General features: G+C 37.0%; 3 protein-coding genes across 4 annotated transcripts; 2 read left to right on the top strand and 1 right to left on the bottom strand.

Moving 5' to 3' along the window:
- Positions 1 to 656: 656 nt before the first annotated feature.
- On the top strand, positions 657 to 13240 carry cers3b (ceramide synthase 3b). Of its 2 annotated transcripts, none has more exons than XM_066685492.1 (11): positions 657 to 682; positions 1954 to 2121; positions 3966 to 4083; positions 4257 to 4375; positions 5461 to 5518; positions 5860 to 5910; positions 6483 to 6575; positions 8381 to 8509; positions 11329 to 11435; positions 11539 to 11692; positions 11991 to 13236. In XM_066685492.1, the coding sequence occupies exons 2-11, from the start codon at positions 1958 to 1960 to the stop codon at positions 12096 to 12098; spliced, it is 1101 nt and encodes a 366-aa protein (XP_066541589.1). In that variant the 5' UTR covers positions 657 to 682; positions 1954 to 1957; the 3' UTR covers positions 12099 to 13236. The 2 variants fall into 2 exon arrangements, with proteins under 2 accessions (XP_066541589.1, XP_066541588.1); XM_066685491.1 differs by lacking the exon at positions 657 to 682 and adding an exon at positions 929 to 1001 and having other exon boundaries at positions 11991 to 13240.
- A 170-nt stretch (positions 13241 to 13410) lies between these two features.
- Positions 13411 to 19757, bottom strand: LOC136709913 (chromosome partition protein Smc-like). Its single transcript, XM_066685493.1, has 6 exons — positions 19675 to 19757; positions 19213 to 19257; positions 18276 to 18335; positions 16752 to 16889; positions 15030 to 15239; positions 13411 to 14268 (listed from the first exon to the last, which is right to left on the bottom strand). Exons 1-6 carry the CDS (start codon positions 19736 to 19738, stop codon positions 13958 to 13960), a joined length of 828 nt encoding a protein of 275 aa, XP_066541590.1. The 5' UTR covers positions 19739 to 19757; the 3' UTR covers positions 13411 to 13957.
- A 90-nt stretch (positions 19758 to 19847) lies between these two features.
- Positions 19848 to 23361, top strand: LOC136709730 (uncharacterized). Its single transcript, XM_066685179.1, has 4 exons — positions 19848 to 20228; positions 20989 to 21102; positions 21571 to 21778; positions 22897 to 23361. Exons 1-4 carry the CDS (start codon positions 20053 to 20055, stop codon positions 23359 to 23361), a joined length of 963 nt encoding a protein of 320 aa, XP_066541276.1. The 5' UTR covers positions 19848 to 20052.
- Positions 23362 to 25512: the final 2151 nt, after the last annotated feature.

Genomic DNA, 25512 nt, shown 5'->3' with positions numbered 1-25512 from the left:
GAAATTCAGTATTTTTCAAACAAACTACATATTTTATGGCGGTTTAATCAGTGTATTAACGGTGGTTTATTAACAGTGAGGTCAGCACTTGACTTCATTAGGCGTCACCTCTGAGAGGGCCTATCTAGCAGACTTTACTCCAACTAATAAAATGACAGGCCCTTAAATGGCATCAGGCCATATAGACATGGTCTCTGAGTCCTGGCAGTGGGGCTGAATCTCCAATCTGCTGCTGATGTTCTGTGTTGAACAAGGAATTAGTGCCACGTTAGAGATTTTATTTCCTTTGTAAATTATGAAATATGAATCTCTCTCTCTCTCAGGTCTCAAGAAACCCTTTACTTTCTTTTACAACCCAAACTCCGGCTATTATTTTCACTGGCCTCTTACAACACACACACACACACACACACACACACAAAGGCTATTATCCAGTGGGCTTTGTTTGTGATATGGGGTAATGTATACTGAGAAAATGTTTTTGTTCATTCATTCAGTAGTGGAGTCATTACTCTGCAGGACTTTCAAGGATCACTGACTAAAGGTGTGTCTTATCTGAGTGTGTGTGTTATGTGAAAAAATGTTGGAGGGAGGGCTATTGGTGAAAAATGAGAGTGAGTGAATAACAGAGGGAGGGCTTACCTGTTTCAGTTGGCTGGAGAGCAGAGCAGGGAAAAGGCAGGTAGGGTTCTTTTTTACTGTTTATTTTTCCTCATGAATATACTGTCTGTGTGAGTGAGTGTTATTTTTGCTCTTGTTTTCATAAATGAATAACACCTAGACTATTCTTTATGACAAGAAACTCATAACAGGCTCTTTCTGAGCACATACCTGCTTTATCTGTGCATGTGTTCATACCTGAAATTCGAGATGGACATTCCTGACCTGAGCTCCTTTATGCAACTAAAAACTGTTTAGTGGCGCTAATGGAACTCCTGTGACTGAGAACAGACAAGGAACTGTTTTGTCTCCATCAAGTTCAGTTTGTCCTTTATAAACATGTACGTCATTATATTAAGTGCACAGACTGGCTTCTTTCAGAACTGTTCTAACATGCCTTCCCTTCTTGCTCTCTCTCACTCTCAAACACACACACACACACACACATATTGCTGAAATTATACCACAGTTAGTAGTCAAAGAATGTAGTTTACAGCAGACCCTCAATTTAAATTAGCATTCCTTCTTTAATAATTTTGCTGAACTTACTGTTGGCCATAATGTGAAAGTCAGCGTTTCCAAATGGGTTTTTACTTAATTAAAATTCTATTTTTATTTTGGAAGTCGTACAAAAAAATTGGCCTTATCTCTTTGCAAAGTGGTGTGAATTGTTTTCACAGCTGAAGCTTCTCATTTCTCTTCTATCAGTCCTCCTTGCTCACTAGCAGCTCAGCAGTAGCACCACAACAGTTTACACACAGAGCCAGCAGTGTCCTGGTTAAACTCACAACAGACAATTATTTTGGTTAAATTGTATTATTTTTTAAAAAAGATTAAACAAGTTTTCTTCTGTGTGTCTAAGTGTTGCGTCAAATATTATCTATTCATTAGCATTTAGTTTGCTCAAGGTGTTCCTCTGAAAGGCTCTAACGGTCTTAAACTCTTCAAGGTAAATGTTTACTTTGATGAAGAGAGGTGTTCCCACTGTATAAAAAGCGATGCTGGTGTTAGGACGGATAGAGAAGTAAGGGGCAGTGTTTTGTAAAATAATTATACATTATATTTCTGTTATTTGTGAAATATATTCATTACTAGTTTATAAAACGTTTGTAATCAGACTGAAATGTGAGGGTTTAACTTAAGTACATTATATGTGTCTGTGTTTGCCGGTGTTTAAGATGTAGGTGTGTATGACACATTGGTGATGCCGGGGTTTACTGAATCACTGTGTTCAGATATTTTGAGGCTGTTTTAACGTGTGTGTATGTTTGTGTGTGGGTGTGTGTTTTCCAGGGCAATGATCAGTGAGTGGTTTTGGTGGGAGCGTCTGTGGTTGCCTGTCAATGTAACATGGGCAGACCTGCAGGACAAAGAGGATCATGTTTACGCTCATGTGTCTCATCTGTACATCATTTTACCGATAGCAGTGCTGCTGCTGGGCCTTAGGGTCCTGTATGAGAGGTACACATGCACACACATTTCAATAGTCACAGTCAGTTTTTGTATGGTGTTCTCATATTATATTGTGGTAAGTTCTTACCAAAAATGATCCCAGAAAGGACAACTGCGATGAACTGGTGACAATGTCATGGCTGCCCAAGGTTCACTGATGCACGTGGCAAATGAAGGCTAGTCCTTCTGGTGAAAACCCTTGCTGACCCGGTTCACCAAAACCAGCTACATTGGGCAGCCTCACCTCTCTAACACTGAGCAGTGTAAGAATGTGGCCTGGTCTGATAAATCAGGTATACTTTCACATCATGTTGACAGCTGGGAGAGGTTTGTCACATACCTGGGATAAGATAGCGCAAAGAATCACAATGGGAGAAAGTCAAGCTGGCACTGACATTGTGAGGCTCTGGGCAGTGTTCTGGGGGGCATCTTGGGTCCTGGCCTTCATGTGGATATTATGATAACAGGTACCACCTACTTAAATATTGTTGCTGACCAGGTACACATCTTTATGGCAACAGTGCTGCATAAAAGGTTTGTGGAACACGACAGTGAGTTCAAGTTGCTGACACCGCCTCCACATTCCCAGATATTAATCTTTTCAAACATCTGCGGGGCATGTTGCAAAAACAATTCAGAACAATATAGGCAACATTTTACAACTTGCAGGGCTTCTGGAAACTGGTGCTAAGGTCTTTGGGCCAGATACCACGAGTTCATGTGGAGTCTATTCCTTAAAGAGTCAAAGCTGTTTTGTTTGGTGCATGAGGGGGACCAGCACAGTATTAACAGGTAGAATTAAAGTTATGGCTGATTTATGTCCCATATATGCTTTATTTTTGTAACTATTTCTGTGCAATATTATGAGCCATGTCTTTCATACATGTTGTTTTAGGAACAAAAATCTGAATAAATATTATTTTTATTTTTTCACAAAAATAATAATAGACCAAAACATTTTTGAAGAGAAAAGGCTTTGACTCATCAGTGAAAATATGTAACAAATTAAATATAATACGTTTGATAATACAGGGCGGCACGGTGTTGCAGCAGATAGGTGTCGCAGTCACACAGCTCCAGGGACCTGGAGGCTGTGGGTTCGATTCCCGCTCCGGGTGACTGTCTGTGAGGAGTTTGGTGTGTTCTCCCCGTGTCCGCGTGGGTTTCCTCCGGGTGCTCCGGTCTCCTCCCACAGTCCAAAAACACACGTTGGTAGGTGGATTGGCGACTCAAAAGTGTCTGTAGGTGTGAGTGAATGTGTGTGTGTGTGTGTTGCCCTGTGAAGCACTGGCACCCCCTCCAGGGAGTATTCCTGCCTTGCGCCCAATGATTCCAGGTAGGCTCTGGACCCACCGTGACCCTGAACTGGATAAGCGCTTACAGATAATGAATGAATGAAAGTTTGATATTAATATTACACATTACTACTTATATATAATATTCATATGCATTATGCAATTACATCTTACACATTCAGAAAATACACTAGGATTCAAATGTTTTCAAATTGTTAACAAGAAAACAGCATTACTGTAAAAGGAATATTATTTATGGTTTCGTGGAAACATGAAACACTACCTACAGTGTAAACAGAATTACGAAACATATTACTACTATGAATGACATCTAACTCTCTTAGAGCAGTGTATTTGTCCAGAAATTGTATGAAAACAAACACAAATGCGCAGACATTGAGGACACACCCCCAAGAGGTGATGGGAACAAATGGTTTGGGCAGACAGCATAACTGTGGCAAGACAAGCCTTTGCATGTGGGGGAGAATGGAGGATGAGGTGAGGTGTAGAAGGTGGAGGACTATGCCTTTTGCTGATCTGTTAATATTCTCTTGACAGACTGACTGCTCCACTTATCGCTGCAGCGCTGGGAGTGAAAGAAAAAGTTCATCTAAGAGTGTCATATAACTCTACGCTAGAACAGTACTATACTACACACTCTAAACATCCCTCACAGGTACATACACACACACATATTAAGAGTATACTTTTTCAAAAACACTTCACATTCAAAATAAAAATAGTAATAATAATAAAAAAGTGCCCTACATAAACACACACTTTGCCTAAACTGTACTATAATGTCTTGGTGTATGAACCTGTGGGTGTACTTTATTCTGTTATGTATAGGCAGATGTTAGAGGCCTCAGTAAAAAGGTGAGCTGGACAGAGAGGCAGGTGGAAAACTGGTTTCGCAGAAGGAGAAACCAGGAAAGACCGGGAGTGCTGAAGAAATTCAGAGAAGCGAGGTACATGCACAAACACAAACACTGGCAATGCTTTACTTTAAGAGTAGCCATAAGCAAAATAAGTGATTACTGTTCGACCTGGATAACTTCCTACAAATACAGTGCTGAGTATTGAAAAGTAACTGGCTTTAATCATATACTCCACCATAAAATCTATAAAATCCTGTAGGAGAATACCACTATTGCGCTGTTCTGTGTCATGTCTCTGATTCATGCATGTTTTCGTTTTTCCTCTTGTTCTGTCTCTGTCACATGAGCTCTTTGTTTTCTTAGCCACGTGTTTATGTTTTCACTCTGTGTCCTTGTGTGTTCCCACCACAGTCAGTCAGAGGAGCTCACAGGTGTCCCTTGTTTGCCTGTATGCCCAAAAGCCAAGTTCCCTAATCCAGTTTTGTCAGTCATTGAATGTTAACCAGTGCGTTTTCTCTCCTGCATTTTTGTGTAATCATGCTTCTCAGTGTTATTCTTAGTATTCAAGTTTCAGTGTCTGAATGCACTGTAGTTATCTATTCCTTTTTTATGTAACTGTTAAGTTTGTTTTGTTTAGTTCCAGTTTTCCTCAGTGTTCATCTTTGTGTTTAATTGTTTGCATGTGCTTCAGCTCCTTTATTCCTTATCCTTCTCAACTCCCAAGTGTTACACCTATACACCTTATCAGTGTCAGAACAAATCCCTGTATTTATTATACTTTTTTTAGAGTTTGAAAATACTCAATGTCCTTTACAATGAATTGATAAATTTGAATAATCCAATAGAAATGCTGCAAGATTTGAAAAGCTGTTCAGTTAATTTCCATTCAAAGTTAAGAATATTCATAGCAATTCCTGTAAACATGCTTTTAGCGTTCTGGAGATACAAGGTTTTGTTGTGATAGTCATCCTGCAGATCATGTACCAGCACAACACATCTAAATATTTATTTGTGTGTGTGTGTGTAAAATATATTTCTTAATTATTATAAATTCTTAATTATTAATACTTCTATATAATGAAGAGTTTTGGCCACTATTGTGTGTTTTGTTTGGTAGTGTACTACACTGCATGATATCTGTGGGATTTAAGTCAAATGTGTTCTCTTTTGTGTAGCTGGAGGTTTGTGTTTTATCTTTGTGCATTCCTGGGAGGCCTGCTGGCTCTACATGACGTAAGTATTTAAACTCTGCTCAGACTAAAACCTTTCTCTACGCCACTGTAAATTTATGTGGTCACACATGTTTCTAAATGACCTTGAATCAGTGTTTGTCTGTGTGGAGGTTTGTCACATTTTGCATGTGCATGCGCAATCATGTGTGATGTGCCTCAAGGATAATAAGTAATATATTCCCACAAGACTCCAGCCAAGTACTGCCATTCACAGCAAGGATTTAACATGCATGGACAAGCTCCTGTCATACACAAACACAAACACAAACACAAACACACACCCACATTCAAACGAACACTTAAAACATTAGTATGAATTGTAATTGTAATTCTGTCTTACAGAAACCCTGGTTTTATGATTTACGGGAAGTCTGGGTGGGATTTCCCAAGCAGGTAAGTGTGAACTGAGCAGATAAGGTTTATGACATGTCGTATTATTCAAAAATTGCAAACACAGTCCTTTCAGCAGAGATACAGACCTAAGCCTCATATCCATCTCAAGTCTCAGCTGCTTAGACATAAATTAGCTTAGCATACAAGTCTCAGTTAGGCCTCAGCCCTGTTTAATCCACAGAACAAAGCTCAACATCAAGGAATATCTTTGGAATTCCACAAAAGAGGGAACCAGAAAATACAAACAGCTTCCAGAGTGAACTGAGCTAGGCTTATAATGAATATTAAATGATAATTTGTGAATGATGTGCTGTAAAGGTTTATTAAAACAAAATGTGTTCTAGAGCCAGTGTGTGTCTGGGTGCTATTTGCATGCAGAACTGGGAGGACTCTCTCTGTGTGTTGAGATGTTGTTTTTGAGCATATTTTTTTTTATGTAAATGTTTATTTTCATAGGAAGGGCCTACTAGGTTTATGCTTGTAATGACATATCATTTTGTTTATGTTTATCTTTGTGTGGGATTTGTATTTTAACTGCCTGCTTGTGTGTTTGTTTGCATTTGTGTCTTTAGTCCCTCCTGGACTCTCAGTACTGGTATTACATGATTGAGATGAGTTTTTACAGCTCTCTCTTGTTCAGTGTCGCTGTGGATATAAAACGTAAGGTAAGGGTACATCCTATAACTTATTTACATTTACAAAATAAAATAAAAGAAAATTTTCCTGACCTCAGATTCACACAATGTGTTTACTGACATGTTTGTTTATATAAAACATCTAACGTCACTAGTACCTTAGCTGCTCGCTTTGTTCAGTTCTCTCTGTTCTGGAGCCATTATATGGATTTGTTTAATAATATAAAATAAATAAAAAAGTAAATGTATTTATGTTTTATTTATTTAGCATATTGAAATACAGTGGAACCTCTACTAACTAACGCTTATACTAACGAACTTTCCAAGATACGAACAGGGCATTTAAATATTTTTTATCTCCACCAACGAACCATGACTCTAGAAATGAACCCGAGCCTCCACCGAGCCGGCGGCTGGAAATGGCCACTGACCCCAATCGGCGAGTCTCCCAGCGCCCAGACTTGAGTGAGCTTTTAAGATTAGCAAAGTGTAGTTTTAGCAATTTAGCATTAGTGTAAAGAGCAGACATCGAAATTCGTGCTAAGTTAAGCCGTATCTACGCTTCGTCTCCCCACATTCACCCGCCTACTCTCCGTTATTCCACCCACCTCCCACCTCCCGTCATACAGCCAGTGCCTGTGTTACTCCTCCAGCCAGTTGTCACGTCTTCAAGGTAGCGATGTGTAACCACTTACAACTTTATTTCTTTTTTATTACTGTTACCACTGTATTTCTTTTTTATTTTTAGTAATGCTATTTTTTTTTTACTAATATGAGAGTATTGTAAACATATATCAGTGCAAAAAGGGTGAGTTTTGGAGTGGGGGCTGGAACACATTACTTGTTTTTCCATTATTTTAAATGAGGAAAATTGACTCAAGAAACAAACTTTTCCACTTACGAACCGGGTCACGGAACGGATCAAGTTCGTACGTAGAGGTTCCACTGTATTCTTAATACAATGTCTGAATATTCTTAATCATTGTTTTGCTTTAAGTTCAGTGATTTTTAAAGTGGTGTAACTGCATTATTATTCTATTATATTATCATTATATCAATGGAATAAAGTTGTCCTCAAATGATAATATCGTTTATCACAGTTATTTCTGGGACGATATATCGACTACAAAAAATGGCTATCGGGACAGGCCTAGTTCCCATGATATAAGCCTCTTAATTATTTTCCTTTTCGCCATTCAGAAACAATAATATCAATCAATGAAGTAAGAATACACTCCCATCAGCAATAACATTACTACCATCTACTGGTTTCTACACTCACTGTTCATACAGGAGCACTGTGCAGTACAATTACAGACAGTAGTCTATCTGTTGCTCTGAATAATTTGTATCCAGTGGTTACTGAATGCTGCCCACAGGACGCTGTTGATTGGATATTTTTGGTTGGTGGACTATTCTCAGTCCAGCTGTGACACTTAAAAACAGTTTAAAAACTCCAGCAGTGTCTGATCAAATAAAGCACGCAGAACAACATCTTGAGTACAATCAAATTGTAGTCCAGAGAATGGACAGTGCATCTGTGTCTATAGGGTGCATTGGTTTGCAGTTTACCATTCGAACTACAAAGTATAGGGGAGCTGGTGTTCTGTGAAATAAAGTAGTGTTAAAAGGAGAAAAGGTGCAAGGTTGTGATATTACAGAGATTGTGTGAATGTCAGTGTGAGTTACAGAGGGTGCACTGTGCTCTCTGAGCTGTTTTATCACTTGTATGTGTGCTTGAGGTTATGGAAGTATTGCTAATGTATTATCTGAACACATGTCTGATGTGCTATCTTTCCTGTTACTGATCAAAGTCTTTCTGTGTGTGTCTGTAGGATTTTAAAGAGCAGCTGCTGCATCACTGGGCCACTCTGACACTGCTTTCTTTCTCTTGGTGTGCAAACTATATCCGCATTGGTACTCTAGTCATGCTGATTCACGATGCCGCCGATGTTGTACTAGAGGTATGAGAGAGAAAGGTTATAAGGCCCTTACTACATCACTATTTATATTCATTTCTATTGGTAAACATTTTTTTTTTGTCCTTCAGTTCACGTAAAAATACTCAACTAATATTGATTCAGAAGAATATTTTAGTGGTTTGAGATTAACATGGACATACATACCCAGTAAACAAGGAACGTCCCTGGACGCTCAAAATAGGTCTAAAAGTAGTCTGTCCATCAAGGACATATTTCAATGTTGAATCAACGGCTAATTGTTTACTGGGTAGCTTTTAAATGCATTCATTTATTTGTTGAAGCTTGCAATAGATCACATTAAAATAATTTTAGCCAGAAACAGCATTACAGATAATATCTATAGCAGAGTTCCATGTCTGACTTAAACACATTTGTCAAGTTACTACTCACACACATAAGAGTGTGGCAGGGGGACTTTCAGCAGGCTAATAGACACAAATTATTTCTCACAATATTTCATCCCTCTCATTGAATTTCACAATTAGATTGGGTTATTCCTTTATCAGTTTTTTTTTATAATATTGAATGTCAGCTCTCTGATGTTTGGGAGCCAATTTAAAAAGACTTAAAGCTAGAGTAGGTGATTTGTCCTAAAATTTGTTATATTTTTGAAATACTTTTTACATCACAATACCAGCAAATCAAATTGTCTGACAACATCAATAGTATGATTCCTTTTGTATAAGCCACAGGATTGTAAAAACCCAGTCCAATAATTTAATTTTGGACTGAATGATACTTAGAGAACAGTGGCTCATGCTCTGGATGTAGCAGATCCATCAGGTGAAACAGATCATTCCACCGGCCCAGATCCAACAGTGCAGCCCGAGACATTTGGGAGAAAGGAGACAATTGGGGTAGTCAATTCAGCTAGCACTTAGCATAGCATTAAACAGCCCACTCACCACCAGCATCTCCTCCTCCAGCCTCCACAGAAACTGTCAGACTGTTCATCTGGGTATCTCAGCAGTTCTGGTAGTCTTAACAGGATTAGTCAATCCAGGCTAGCCTTTAGCTTAGCCTGCAGCTTTATTTCCACTGCCTCCCTGCTTTCCAGTGGCTTCTCTCCCGGCCTATGGCAGAAATTTAAAGCATCATTTCAGTGGGAGCTTAGCAATTCAAAAGTAGACCCACTACTCTTACGTGTTGAGAGGAGCCAGTTGAGGTGGTTCTACTTTTTAAAAGCTCCTCACCTGATCACAGAGAGTATGCCCAGCAAACCATCGCAGAAAACTCATCTTGTTCTTTTGTTTATTAAAAAAAGCTCATGATCATAGGTGAGGGTGGGGATATTAGGGGACATCTGTCTTTAACATAATGGTCAAGAGGTTCCCTGAGACACGCAAACACCTTCACATGGGGTAAGTTCTCACCCCCTATATGAAGGGAGCATGCCATCTGTTTCCAGGAGATTACCACATCTCAGACTTGGAGGTTCTGATCATCTGTTCATGAATATCAGAAACAGGACTGGAGACAAGGCACAAAATCAATGGAGTCCAACGACCACAGTGAATAAATCAAACTTACTGAGGAGAACGCAACTCACACTCTGAAAGTACAAATATGGAACAGCTCCCCTCAAACACCGAGGCAAACCATTCCACTACAGCACTCCAAACAAAATATTTCAAGGAAATGCGTCATATGCATTCTCCAAACCCACAAAACGCATGTACAATGGAGTGGCAAACTCCCATGCCCCCACAGCTATCTGTGAGAGGGCGAAGAGTTGATCGGCCATTAACAACAAGATGAAATCCTCATTGTTCCACTCTGGCATAACTGTTTTAGAAGTCCATGGGATATTGTAGAGGCATGTCAGCCAGGGTCTCTCCTTGGGCCTTGCCATTGTGGAACCCAGGTACCTCTGGCCCTACCTCATGCATAGGAGGCAAGAGTCAAATTTCACTATCTTGGACAGGATTGTATTGTCTTGGAGTCTTTCAGAACCTTTTTGAGGCTGCCCAGTCATGCTCCCCTTACAAATCTGTCCTATTCTCAGAACTTTGTTTCTGCTACTGCCAAAGATGCCTTTTTATCTCCCAACACCAATCCAAGTAGTTCCTCAATCCAGCCAAGTTCAAAATGCCTCCTTCTTCTGCTTGTAGGCTATCCTCACTATTAGATTCCACAACTGGTTTCTAGGGTTGCCACTGTAAAAGACACCAACAAGTTTTGACCACATTTATAACCAGCTCTCAAATGGTCCATTCAGACTACTTGCCCCTCACCTACAGAACGTGAAAAACTCTCTTGTAAGTGAGAGTTAAAATCATTCTTATCCTGAAGTCTTTTCAAGGCAGAAGGGCTTGCATGGTCTAGTGACCTCCAGGCCTGTCATTAGGAGCTCTGAGCTCCAAGTAAGGTCTCCTATAGCAAACAGGTCTGGAGTTTAGATCCAGACAAGCATGATACAAGAAAAAGATCATTGTGTACTCTGCCCAGGATAGGGTTACAGGGACTGATCCCTGGAGTCAGCCCTGAGCATACTTGCTGATGACAAGTTCCCCTTTTGCACAAAAGATAACGTGCCACCACCATCAAGGTCCAGCAGATTAAGGGTGCAGTGAAATTCAGGGAGGAGTGATCTTATGTTTTCCAGTTATTAAGAAACCCCTGTCATTTTTTCTCCTCACATGCTTTCAGTGGCTCCATATCAAACTCATATCAACCTAATAACCTTTCTTTTAATTATGTCTTTGTATCTCTTTTCCTGTGAAAACATTTATATTCAGAATAAGTATGTCATTTAATTGTGCATTAGAATCAAACTGTTGCATACTGTATCTCTTCCACAGTCTGGGAAGATGTTTAATTATGCGAAGTGGGAGCGTACCAGCAACTGCATGTTTGTCCTCTTCACTCTGGTGTTCATGGTGACCAGATTAGTCATCTTCCCTTTCTGGTAAATTGATATTTGATATAGTAAAACATACATAATAAAAGCAGATTCTTGTATGTTGATGTTTGTTGTTCAGGTCTCACTTTCTAGTTTAATTGTGTTTAAGGTTGATCCATTGCACATGGGTCTATCCTCTGGAACAGTTTCAACCATTTTTTGGTTATTATTTCTTCAACGTCATGCTCGTGGTCCTGCAGCTGCTCCACATTTTCTGGGCCTCCCTCATCCTCCGCATGGTCAAAAAGTTTCTCTTTGGCGAAGTGAGTATTTTCAACTACATTGTTATGCTAAATTTGGTCACTCCTGGGTATGTTACATACCAATGTACATCTTATACATCCTCTGTGAACAATTCTGCTCAATTGAAGAATTTAACATGAAAAAATATATGTGCATTAATATATACATAAGTATTAAGATTCTTAACGTCAACATTGTTTAAATAAATAAGTGAACTTTATTAAACAGTATGCAGACATTCATCATTCTTCAAAAACCTTGCAAAAAACCTAATATAAAATGTGACCTGCACAAATAAACATTATCTGTTTATTGCAGATGAAAGGTGATGAAAGAAGTGACGAGGAAGAGGAGGACAGTCCGGATGAAGATCAAAATCATAAGCACCTTGGTGGTTCTTCCAATGGACTGTCTAATGGTCACTAACATACAGCCAGGATTACTTTTGACCTTTAATGTAACCTTATGCCGTGTTATGTCCATATTGGACACTAAATCAGTGATGAACTGACTCAGTGTGTTCATTACCTTTGGTTTAAGGTGTGTATGCGTACACAATACATTTTAGAAAACAGAAGCATTTCTAAAACGCCTCCTGTTCAGTTTGTTTTGCAGTCTCCATGTTCTTCCGCCGCTTCTCTGCCCTTCTTCTCCTCGTTTCACCTCCCACAGGTATGAAACAGCACCCTGGACCCCGAGGACAAGTGGTGTTACATATACAAGATAAACCATTACTTTCACGTCAGACTTAATGGTAACACTTTACAATACGGGTGCACAAATAAGCATATATTAACACGTCATGAATGATCTCCTCATAGTATATTAATACATACATTAATGTTTAATATATCAGGAACTAACAAAGGATATACATTAATGACCACATTACTCATACATACATCGCCATTAGCAAGGGTAAATATTAAGTATCAACATCTCGTTAATTCAATCTCTTAATTAACACTATGACTTGCCTTATTAATTAACACCCTTTACACATTGGATCTATTTGGATACTGTGTGTTACATATCTTTGTGCATTGATGTAGGCAAATTTATAGCCAGGGACATAAGCAGTGATTAAGTGATTATTATGAGTTTATTACGAGTTTTGTAATTACTTATATAAAGTCACTTGACTTTAGGGTTGTTATTGGCCATATTAATTAATTAAATAATTAGCCTAACCCACTTACACAGAGTAACATGGCAGAAAAAATAACCATAAGGAAAATTAGTCACAGGTTTTTGTTTCTGTTTAACAAAAATATCTCAAAATTTGGCCCTCATGGTTCATATAGTATGTGTAATAAGTTTTATAAGCTTTATTTATAATCTGGTAACCATTTTACACACCTACCTTGTTGGTACCATTCTGATGTATAGTTCATTCTGGTGTTGTGTTCCATGTCAATGACAAGAATTCAGTTTCAGGTCTTTTTCATGTGGTTCTTGACTTTAGAAGTGCTACTGTTCATATAAAATAAAAAAATCATTAACTTTCAACTTCCAATGATAATGCCCACATTCAAGATGTAATTACACATGACTTAATGCCTTAATACGCATTACTTAATATCACTACAGGTCATTAGTTACTGCATTTACATATGATTATGTGCCCCACCAAGTAAAGTCATGACATAATACATATTTATAAGTCATCAGTTAATATATTGATATTCATTTACAGTATACATTAATAACTGTTAACATTGTGTTTATCAACGTAAAGCATTTGCTAAAATACTATTTCAAAATATGTTTCTTAGAATACAAAACATGAGGTAATGAACTGAGAGACAATGTAACATTTTTTACTTTTTATTTACATTTTTACGTCATGTCATTCAGAACACATACAAGTTATTCTTGTACTATACAGAAAATACCTGTAAACTTGCACAAATTATTTGGTAGAAAGACTCATCTTTAAACAAGAAACTATGGCTAATCCTTCTGTACATTCTCAAACTTAAAAATGGTACCTTTATGCGTGTGAAAAAACATCCAACAATAAAACACAAATCACAGGTAACTTATTCAAAGCCTGCATTATAAACATGAACATGGTACCTTTACTTCAAACCAGTGAATAATTATGGCTATGACAAAACCTGCATTTCAAATAAAATAAAAGATAACTCCTTCAGTAGGTTCTTAAGAATTATGAAGGGAATTTGTCTTTAAACAAAATAAACAAAAAAACAACAACATTTTTTTACTTAAATCAGACCCATCAAATAAAACATTTATTTTCAGAGACAATCTTCCAAATGCACTTAGTTTCGTTTAATGTCAAGGAGATCCCCTCTCTCTTTCAGTGCACTTATCCTGGTTTGATTTGGCTCAAGTAAACACTGGTCTTCACAAAGCTTAGCAAACTTTTGCAAGTTGCTACCCTTTTTGAAATTAACTCTCAAGGCACGGAACATTTCAGGATTAACCACTGCCAACTCTGCTATAGAGACCTGGTTAACGATTGTGTTTCTGTCCACATGTGTCCTGCAGTATGCCTCCGTCTTCGTCAAACCTTGCTTCACCAGCTCCAAAACTTTGTTGTACCGCTTGATGGAATCTTCAGGTGTTCTCACTGAAACATATGTAAACATACCCAACACACACACACAATGTACAGTTATGATTTAAACAATTGTAAAATACATGACAGTGACTTCTACCCATTTTTAAACTGAAACAAGAGTCCATGCTAGGTATGCATGCTATCCCAGAAAATATTGTATGTTCTGTGTCTCATTTGCATTTTAAGTTGTATAGCCAGAGGTGTGTAGTTGAAATCATGTGGAAGTTATGATACACTTTATTGCAAAAAGCATTAGCTTGTTACTGCACTGGTATGCAGTGTAATGCTGGAACAGTAAAGGGCCATCCCCAAACTGTTCCCACAAATTTGGGAGCAAAAAATTGTCCAAAATCTCTTGGCGTGCTGAAACATTAAGTGTTCCTTTCACTGGAACTAAGGGGCAGAGACTAACTCCTGAAAAACAGCCACACACCATAATCCCCCTCCACCAAACTTTACATTTGGCACAATGCAGTCAGACAAATCCCGTTCTCCTGGCAACCGCCAAACTCAGACTCGTCCATTGGATCGCCAGACGGAGAAGCATGATTCACAGAGAGTGATTGAAATACCTGAATTCAATTATTTGGATAAGTTAGTGAATACTTTTGGCAATACAGTGTATTTTATTACCTTGTTGATTTTATTACTGAAATGTACCTGCTGGGCTAATCACAAAATCCAAGTGATTACAACAAATCTTTTTATCCGGAACTTTTGTAAACTACCCACCTCTGGTTATAGCTCAGTTATTGGCAATGTTAACATACCTCGGCTGAAATAATCAGTCTTCAGTTTCTTTGATTTCTTTTTCTTTTGCTTCTTCTTTTTGAGTGAGGCCTCTGAATCCTCTGAATCAGAAGACTCTGATGAGTCTGTAGAAGTTGGGGTATGCTGAGGTGCAGACAACCGAAGAGTTGATGGCTGAGGTGCTGCAGATGACTGGAGCTGATGCAAATCACCTAGCTTCAATTTCAGAGCTACGACAGAAAGCATTTAAATTATATTGGGTTTTTGTCCAACCAGCCATCTACACTTAATACTATTATTAAGGGTCCTTATGATGCATCATTCTTTAGTTCATGAAACTAATACAAACTAAATGCAACTTTAGAAACACAATCTCAGAAATGTGCAGTGGAATGGTCATTTCAATTTTAATTCTTAATGCAAACATGCCATTAAAACAACTGTAACACCCGGTAACAGCAAGATTCTCCCTCTGCATCATTTTTTATGAATTATTGTAATGTTTTATTTTTTGCTCATCCAATAATTTATCAATTTAATAATTGATAAGCTTTCATGATTAAGGCAGTGCATTCTGACTAATTTTGATATTTGAATATCTGGAAAGATTAATGAACAAATTTCCAGTTCAATGCAAGCAAAGAAAAATGGCAAAAACATAAAAATATGTTTAACCATTCAGAAATAATACATGAAATGGTATTTCTCATATTGGATGTGTGGCGGAGACTCCCACTTCAGGTAAAGACTGAAACAGCTAACCTGTATAATTCTGGACATGGACTCATCTTCGTCTTTTACACAAAGAATTTTCTCCATAATGAACAATGTGCCAAAATGTTATTTTGTCAGAGAAATATATTTTCACTGTTTCTGGACCTAGCTAATGTAAGCTAATGTAGTTAGACTAGTTACCAATAAAGCTGGGTTAGAGCCTGATGTATTCATTATCTTTGCATTCTCAAACAAGTCTTAACTACACATACTTGGCAATGTGTTTGTGACAACTTGAACAAACATGTTTACTTATGTAATAAACTCAAGCTAAACCTTCAAAAGTGGCATCACTGAATTGGCCTGCCTAATTTCTCCATTTCCTATGATGAAACATAACCCTGTGCACGAATGTCAGCCACAAGTGATGACAAGAAGAGGATAAGAGCCATGAGAGAGGGTGGGAAGATGAGGAGAGACATGAGTGGCACCCAAGCCCCAAGAACTGCTTCCCGAGTCTTGCTTCCAGTTTCACGGCAAGGCCACCGTACAATGTATGACATTTTATCCTAAAGGCCAAGCAGAAGACTGGGGGTAGCAACAGGGAGGCAAAGCAATGGACGGTCTTTCCCTCTCGGCTAAGGTGCTCACAATGTCCTAAATGAGAGCCAGCTGATGCTGGTTTGGCTTGGGTAGCATGAGTGCCTTTAAAAGAAGCAGAGAGGTAAGAGCAACAAAAGCACATACTGACAAGCTAAAACGCTTGTGTTTAAAGAAAACACAGAAAAGTCTAGGTAGAAGCCATTAAAAAATGGCAGTTTTTTTTTGGTTTGGTTTCTTTGTTTTGTGTGTGATAATAAAGTTAAAATGACTGTTGAAACCCACAACCCTAACTCCAGTGTCCTTCCTCCTCCCAAGGTAGCACAGGCCATGCTACAATTAGATATTCGAATATTATAAACAGGTAGAATGCACATTTTGAGGGTGCTGACTTGGAACGCAATAATTTACATAGTTTGCATACTTACTGTCCTCAAGCCTCTCACGAAGATAATTTCTTTCTTCTACTAAGGATGCAACCTTTTCTTCCAGACTAATGATCTTCACCTTCTGCATCTCTAGTGTCTGTTTTGCGTTTTGAAATGCAGACTGGACAGTAGGAGCAGCTTGAAAATCAAATCAGAAAAAGTCAGGAATTTCAGTTTTAGTTTTTTTGCTAACATACCATAATGAAAAAAATCATGTCAAGTATACTATTAAAAATGATGGTCATTCAAGGGTCCTATAGAAAAGTAAATGGTTCTATATAGAACCATGAACACTCAAAGAACCCTTTGCATGATTAAAGGGCTCTTCAAATTTATGGAGAATGTATTGCAGAGGGTTTGATACAGAACCTTTTTGAAAAATGTTCTATGTAGCACCAAACAGTGTGTTGCTATTGTTACGATGTCAAGTTTTTAGTAATAAGAACCCTTTTTAGTGCCATATAGACCCTTCTCAAAAAGTTCTATAACAAACCCTTTACAGCACATTGTCCATCAATGTGAAGAACACTTTCATATTGCAAAGAACCCTTTAATCAAGCAAACCATTGATTTTAAGAGTGAAATTAGGTCACTAGTCAAATTATCTGCACTTTGTTATTTCCAGCATGAATAAACATACAAAATAAACACATATAGTAATTCCTACAAAAAGGTACTGGCTTCCTTGCAAATCAAAATGCAGATTATGTTAATATCTTCTCACAATACAAATTCACTTGTTCTATTAATTTCATATCACCGTCTTCTAGGTGATCAACTGAGAAAATGTACATACAAGTTTGACTTTCCTTCATCTGTTCTACAGGTTCAGTGGTTATTGAATGATGGTCCTTAACTAGCACAAGTCATAAACATGAATAGAAAACATTTAAACAGTAACCTTTTGCATCCTTTACAATTATACTAGCAATATTTCCAAAATTCATCTAATTAATTTCAGCAAGTAACTGTTTATATAAATAACTTCCTTTGTACATTTGTGCATTATATCTTAATCTTTAACAAGAGAATGAATTACAGGGTTCCCACCCATATGTTATAATTTGGTGGCACAACGTTATGTGGTCAATGGAAAAGTATATTTTGACCATATAAAATGCGCAATTATGAGCGCTATAACAATGCAGAGAGAGTGAGTAGCAACAACAACTCTTGCATAAAATTGCAAAAAACTACTACATGTAACTAGTAAATTTGTTTTAGCTGAGTTTGCTTCCTCTTAGTTTGAAAGAATGCCTAGATGTGGTTACACCTCTGATTCATCTAATGTTTACTTAACAGGTGAGTACTGAGAAAATTTTTAACAAGACGTCATGTGTTAAAGTCTTGGTGTTTTTGCTACAGTGTGAGAAACACTAAAATATATATATATATATTATGTGTGTCACAATGGACAAAAACATGTCATGGAGTTAATAAAGTGATATTATATTAAACTGGCCACAGTTGTTTATACTGACTAAAAAAAATCACACTGCTCTGAAATACAGAAAATGCCAGTACGTTTATCAGCATGTTCTGCAGTCTGCTTCACCGCTTTCCTCCCTGAGGTGGTGGGTAGATCTGAAACAATTTAAAATGTACAAATATGTAAAACAAACACACACAAAAAAAACACTATTATTGTTTTTATTATTATTAATGATGGTGTGATTATTTGAACACTTCACCTAATTGTGGGTGACCACATTATGACTAACCTAAGGATTTTTGATTTTTGCTGCTAATTCTTACACAGACTGTGAGTCTCAAACAATTCAGCACTTTTACTCTTGTTGGAACCATATCTTGAAAAGTTGTCTTACTAATGCTGCAGTGTTAACTAACTTTGACATCTGTGTACAAATCAACTAGGTGAAGAAACTGACAACACCACTGGATACTGTTAACAGGATCTCTTTATCTGATCTTTTTTCAATACTCTATAATGGTACTATAATCTGTCATTATTAGACTAGCCTGACAAAATCAGCTGTTAACAACTAATGATCAATGCTAAATGAGAGCAGGTGAGATAACAAGAACTTACCAGCTCTCAATCTTAGCATATGTCTTTTTTTTTGTATATTTTATGAATGCATATTTTAACTGTCTCTAGTCTTGTCTGTATTCCTAAACAAAAAGAAAGTGTATAGCCAAGTGTCATCTACAGAATGATTCAGAAAAGCTTCCAATAAATAAATATTCATCTTCATCATCATCATCTTTTCCGCTTTTCCATTTCAGGGTCGCGGTATAAATAAATATGTTTAAAATTTATTTATTACTCAGTATACTATTGTATTATTTAAAAATTCTACCGGCAACATTATTAAAATTCATTTAGCACCCAAACCTGCCAAACTAGTCCGCGGGAATTTCACTCCACAAATCTAGCTATAAAGATTTGCAGTCCAAGACAAATGCTATGCTAACAATAAGCAAATTTAAGTTAACCTACCCGGTTCTAAAACTTCTTTCCGAACATGTTTTGGGGCAGGTACCTCTGCAGTATGTAAAAAAGACAAAAAGAAATGAGGTTAAAATAAGTTGGGATGCTGCAAGCTATAACTACATGCTAAATACCCTTGGCTAGAAGCAAATATTATAATTATAAATTCATAATTATAATTGAAAAGTTTATGAAAAACTATTAAAAGTGTGTATGCAAATATTAAAACATTTCTAAAGCTACAACACACCAAATGGAAAAGTAAACAAACATTAGCAGTAGTATACAGTGGTGTGTTGAACGTTCCATCATGTCCAAAGCTAGCTAGCTCTGTCAGAATTAACTAGAACTAGCTGGAGAGTTTACAATTTCAGACTAGCTAAGCTACTACGTTAGGAAAAGGGGAAAACACTTTCAAAGTGTTGTGTACTCTACGACAACTTATGACACAAATTTCACTCGTTTACTAACCATATACATCGCTGGTATATTTTGCTGACGCTTTGCTAGACCGTTTTATTCTCCTGCTCGCCATTTCCTCACTGCACTCCGCAGGAACTTGGCGCGCTTCTGCTGCGGGGCGTAGAGTTTCTAGCTCACTTTTTTTTTTGTCGCGGGGGTTCATCATTGGTAAAACAGTGGCGGGTTGTCTTTCCAATCGAATATGAAGCTCGGGTGGGTCTTGGATGTCTTTGGTGTTATCCCAGTTTGTAAAAACTTCCAGAGTAGGTGCCGTTCCATTAATTTGTACTTTTCTTAAAATATGTATAATGCTTACACTCCTCTCCATTATATCGGTTGTACGCACGCCGGGTTTTCTCTCCTGCTTTAGTATAGAACGTGAATGTAATGAACTTAACCAGAGAATTATTACGCCTTCTAATTCGTGTCCCTGGTAGAAGAAACACTAAGCTCATCAAATGGCTGCAGAAAAGAAAGCTGCTAGCAAATGCAGTCAAGTGCCCAAGATGTAGTCAAGATATGAAGATGAAAAAACGAAATGATACCTCAGATGGCCTTGTGTGGTGAGTTTTCTTTTTGTTTTAAATATTACTTTATTGCTTTTTTCTTCTATGTACTAGCTGGACATTAAGAAAATGTTGTGGTAAGCTACCGTTCTTTAATAAGTTAATTAGGAATTTTATGAATATGCCTTTACCTTGGTGTACCTAATACATAGCTAGTAGTTAAATTAAAATTGGCAATATGTAACTGTAACATCAAACTGCACCCAACAGTAAAAGAAGAAAATCAAGTACTGACACTTTTCATATGCAGCAAACCCAACAAGCAAAAACACATGCTTTGGGTCTGTTTTAGATGAAAATTCTAGTGTCTTTAGAGCAGTAAAAGCACCGAATGCTATATTTTTTTAATGTTATATATTGACAGCTAATTTAAAGATTTTTTTCTACATAAGGTTTATTTAAGCAACACTCAAAATATAATTTTTTTAGTATTCCCATCATGAATTTGCCCAGCATAAGAGACATGTAAGTCATGTGTACATATCCTCATTCCAATAATATATTATATAATCTGAATTTAAGTACCTTGTGCCAGAAAGTATCCCTTGTTTTTAAATCCAAATGTTGACAGGTATGGTTTGCAGTAGATTTTGGATCAAAAGTTCTGTAAATACCCTGATATTACAAGGATTATATACATTATATAGTGAAACTCTGGAACTGAAATGCAAAAGCTCATTTTGGATTAAATAAATTAATATAAAAATGTATAATTATTTGTAATTACATCTTTTTATTTTTTACTATACCTTTAAAGGGAATGCCGGCATAAAAGTCATAGAGGCAAAAAATACAGCCGGACTCTGAGAGTGGGATCTTTTTTTGAAAAATCCCATATCAGCTTGTTGTCATGGATGACATATGTTTACAGGTAAGTCTAAAATAATGGAATGTGTAATTCAGTGATTTGATTGTAATAGATGTTGACATACAGTACACCAAAACCTGATGGTTATTCTTTCACACTTTCACATACTATTTTCTGATTAGTTTCTGTATAGTTTATATTAAACTCAAACTATTGTTTCTATAGTGTAGGAGAACAGTCTTTGTTTAAAAATAAATATACACTGCTCAAAGTGGAGATGATAAAATGGATGAACAAAGAATATAGATATGTGTATATTGTAGCAATGTAATGCCATCCATAAATTCAACCTCACCAAAATGTGACTACGTTGGCAATGGAATATATCTGTTCAATGGTTAGAGATGAGTTTTTCTGAAGGTTTCTTAGTGTCATTTTTTGACATTGAATTTTGGGTTTCTCTAACATGAAAAGTTTACTTTGGAAAATCACACATGAACATTAAAAATACCTGATGAATGGACTTTGCAGGTTCTCTCAAGGCTTGCACCTTAGGCAGGTGGACATGATGCAAGACGGAATTGCAAAAAGCTCTAGGACACTGTCCAAGATGGCTTCGGTTCTAAGGAATATCTGCCACCGTGCAATGAAACGGTATACCAGAAAACATGGGCAGATGATTGGAGGTGAAAGAGAATTTGCTGTTCTGGATGAAAGCAACTTTTGCCACAAACGAAAGGTGAGTGAATGAGATTCATCTTAAACTTGGTATATTTATTTTTCTTCTTGGGGTAGTTTTGCTAAAACATAATTGAATACCTTGAATATTTGAATACATTAAATTCATAGGTCAGGCCTGGTGATCATAACAGTCAGTTGTAACAGTCCCCAGTGATGGTAAACTAGGGCTGTAACTATGCATTGAGATATTGTGATGAAAATGTGCATTGTAGAGGTGTAACAGAGTCTTGTGTAGTACAATGACGTTTGAAAAAAAATCAGCACCAATCACGTCCAGCTCTAGAGTCATTAGAATGTTGTGTAACAACATAATTGTCATTATTTTTCATCATTCAAATTTTGTTCAAGATACTGTGAGAATACCAAATTTTGGAGCCAGTATCATGAATTGGATTAAATTGTGAGCTGTATTGTTATACTCCTAGTAAACCTAACTTATTGCTGGTTTAAAAATGATTTATTTATTTATGTATTTCATGCAAACTCTAGCAAGACACTAGTATTTACACATATTAACATATCAGACATGTTCTACGTGCTACGTGAAATTAAATCTTACATTAATACCATAGTTATTGTATCTAACATATGAGATTGCTCTATAAATACTGTTAAGCTATGCTGATTGAATATGGGAGCTGCATTCTAGGTTCTGGGAAAAACAGTAAGTCAGGTCTTGTAGGTGAAATGTAGGTTTCAATAAGTTATTTTTCTGGAAACAACAGCAAATGTACAGAGATAAGGATAATAGCACTTGCAGCACTTTTTTTTATTTTAGACAGTTTCAGACATGAGAGTAAACAGTAAAAATCATGCCTGAGTTGTTGAATAAAAGGCAAAGAAATAAACCCCCCACTCAATCGTCCAGTTTGGTTGTAAAAAAAATTTAATCAGTCATAACAAAAATCATGAGCAGTGTATCTTTGTACATCCCTAAATAAAGATGAATTAGTTAGTTTTTATTCACTTCCAAAAGTCCTGCCTAATGTTTATGACTGCACAGAGAGTTTGTCCCAAAAAGAACAAACAAAAACACAAGAACACAAGAAGTCACTCTGGCCTCAATCCAACAGGCCTACATGATCTTAATCCATTAATAAAATCTTATTCCAACAGTATGGTCGAGGAAGGATTGCCCCCACTTGGAGGAGAAAGAAGTGGGTGTTTGGTATGCTTGGTGTAAAGAGGGAACAGCGCCATCCAGTCTTGCGCCTTGTGAAGAGAAGATCACGGCATCATCTTGTTCCGATTGTCGTTAAACATGTGCATCCAGGTACTACACTGATCAGTGATGAATGGAGAGCGTACAGAGGTGCTTTGACGGATTTGGGCTACACACATTTTAGCGTTAATCACTCCCAGTGGTTTGTAGATCCTCACACTGGAGCCCATACCCAGCATCTTGAGCGAGCATGGTTGACCTACAAAACAAGAATCTGGAGGCTACGAGGCAACAGGACAGAGCAAATGCTAAAACAACACCTTTCAGTCATTGAGTGGACATACTGGCTAGGTGAGAAACATAGACATGGTCCCCTTGGGCGCTTGCTTAAGGATATTAGGCATCAGTTTCCTGTGTAAAGATGGAGGATTCTGAAATTGTGGCCTCTTGTTCTTAAATAGAATAATTGGCTTTAGTATTTCTAATAACTTAAACAATTAACCTTTGGTTTTTGAAATGTATGACTTTTTTACATTATTTAAATGCATAAAGGCAGTTATGTTTTATGTTTGAGAATGTACAGAAGGATTAGACATCATGTTCATGTTTAAAATGCAGGCTTTGAATAAGTTACCTGTGATTTGTGTTTTATTGTTGGATGTTTTTTCACACGCATAAAGGTACCATTTTTAAGTTTGAGAATGTACAGAAGGATTAGCCATAGTTTCTTGTTTAAAGATGAGTCTTTCTACCAAATATTTTGTGAAAGTTTACAGGTATTTTCTGTATAGTACAAGAATAACTTCTGACGTAAAAATGTAAATAAAAAGTAAAAAATGTTACATTGTCTCTCAGTTCATTACCTCATGTTTTGTATTCTAAGAAACATATTTGGAAATAGTATTTTTGCAAATGCTTTACGTTGATAAACACAATGTTAACAGTTATTAATGTATACTGTAAATGAATATCAATATATTAACTGATGACTTATAAATATGTATTATGTCATGACTTTACTTGGTGGGGCACATAATCATATGTAAATGCAGTAACTAATGACCTGTAGTGGTATTAAGTAATGCGTAATTACATCTTGAATGTGGGCATTATCATTGGAAGTTGAAAGTTGATGATTTTTTTATTTTATATGAACAGTAGCACTTCTAAAGTCAAGAACCACATGAAAAAGACCTGAAACTGAACTCTTGTCATTGACATGGAACACAACACCAGAATGAACTATACATCAGAATGGTACCAACAAGGTAGGTGTGTAAAATGGTTACCAGATTATAAATAAAGCTTATAAAACTTATTACACATACTATATGAACCATGAGGGCCAAATTTTGAGATATTTTTGTTAAACAGAAACAAAAACCTGTGACTAATTTTCCTTATGGTTATTTTTTCTGCCATGTTACTCTGTAAGTGGGTTAGGCTAATTATTTAATTAATTAATATGGCCAATAACAACCCTAAAGTCAAGTGACTTTATATAAGTAATTACAAAACTCGTAATAAACTCATAATAATCACTTAATCACTGCTTATGTCCCTGGCTATAAATTTGCTTACATCAATGCACAAAGATATGTAACACACAGTATCCAAATAGATCCAATGTGTAAAGGGTGTTAATTAATAAGGCAAGTCATAGTGTTAATTAAGAGATTGAATTAACGAGATGTTGATACTTAATATTTACCCTTGCTAATGGCGATTTATGTATGAGTAATGTGGTCATTAATGTATATCCTTTGTTAGTTCCTGATATATTAAGCATTAATGTATGTATTAATATACTATGAGGAGATCATTCATGACGTATTAATATATGCTTATTTGTGCACCCGTATTGTAAAGTGTGCCAGTAAGATTTTAAGTGAGTGGTCTATGCCCAAGTACTTGGCAAATTAAAGTTATCTTTTCTTTACAATATTACATTTATAATATTTTAGCACTAAAAAACTCTGTTACTCTGTTATATTTTCCACCGGGAACCCAAAATGCAGCAGACATACGAATTAAAAGTAGCAGGAGCATCTTCTATGCGTTTTTCTTCCAACATTACACTGGCTGCTACTAGCAAAGATCCTCTGAAACTGACAAGATAATGCATTACAAGCTATTCCTCTTCAGCTGAGAGCACTCGCCGCCATTGCTACTGTGTTGCCAGATCCCTGATAAGTTTACATTACCAAACTGTTCCCCCACCCTCCGCCCTGCGAGACAGGTTCAAAGATGGCTACCCCCTGGCTCCACCCCGTTCTCTGCTGGAGAATGGGGTGAAAGGGGCAAAAAAAGTATGAAGAAGTACCAATAACTAGGGTGACCAGACGTCCTCTTTTACCCGGACATGTCCTCTTTTTTAGACTTAAAAAATGTCCGGGCGGAATATCACAACCGTCCGGGATTTTGTTTTTCTAGAGCTTACATAGAACTTCGAGAAGCGTTTCGTTCACAAACTAGTCCCGCCCTCCCCTACTCCGATTGGTTCACTTGAGTGGAAAAGGGGGTGTGGTGAAGTAGTCTAAAACCTTCTGATTGGACGGTCTGACTGTAGA

The sequence above is a fragment of the Hoplias malabaricus genome, chromosome 11 (assembly GCF_029633855.1).
Source record: "Hoplias malabaricus isolate fHopMal1 chromosome 11, fHopMal1.hap1, whole genome shotgun sequence".
Taxonomy (NCBI): domain Eukaryota; kingdom Metazoa; phylum Chordata; class Actinopteri; order Characiformes; family Erythrinidae; genus Hoplias; species Hoplias malabaricus.
This window is presented reverse-complemented; position numbering and strand designations above follow the sequence as displayed.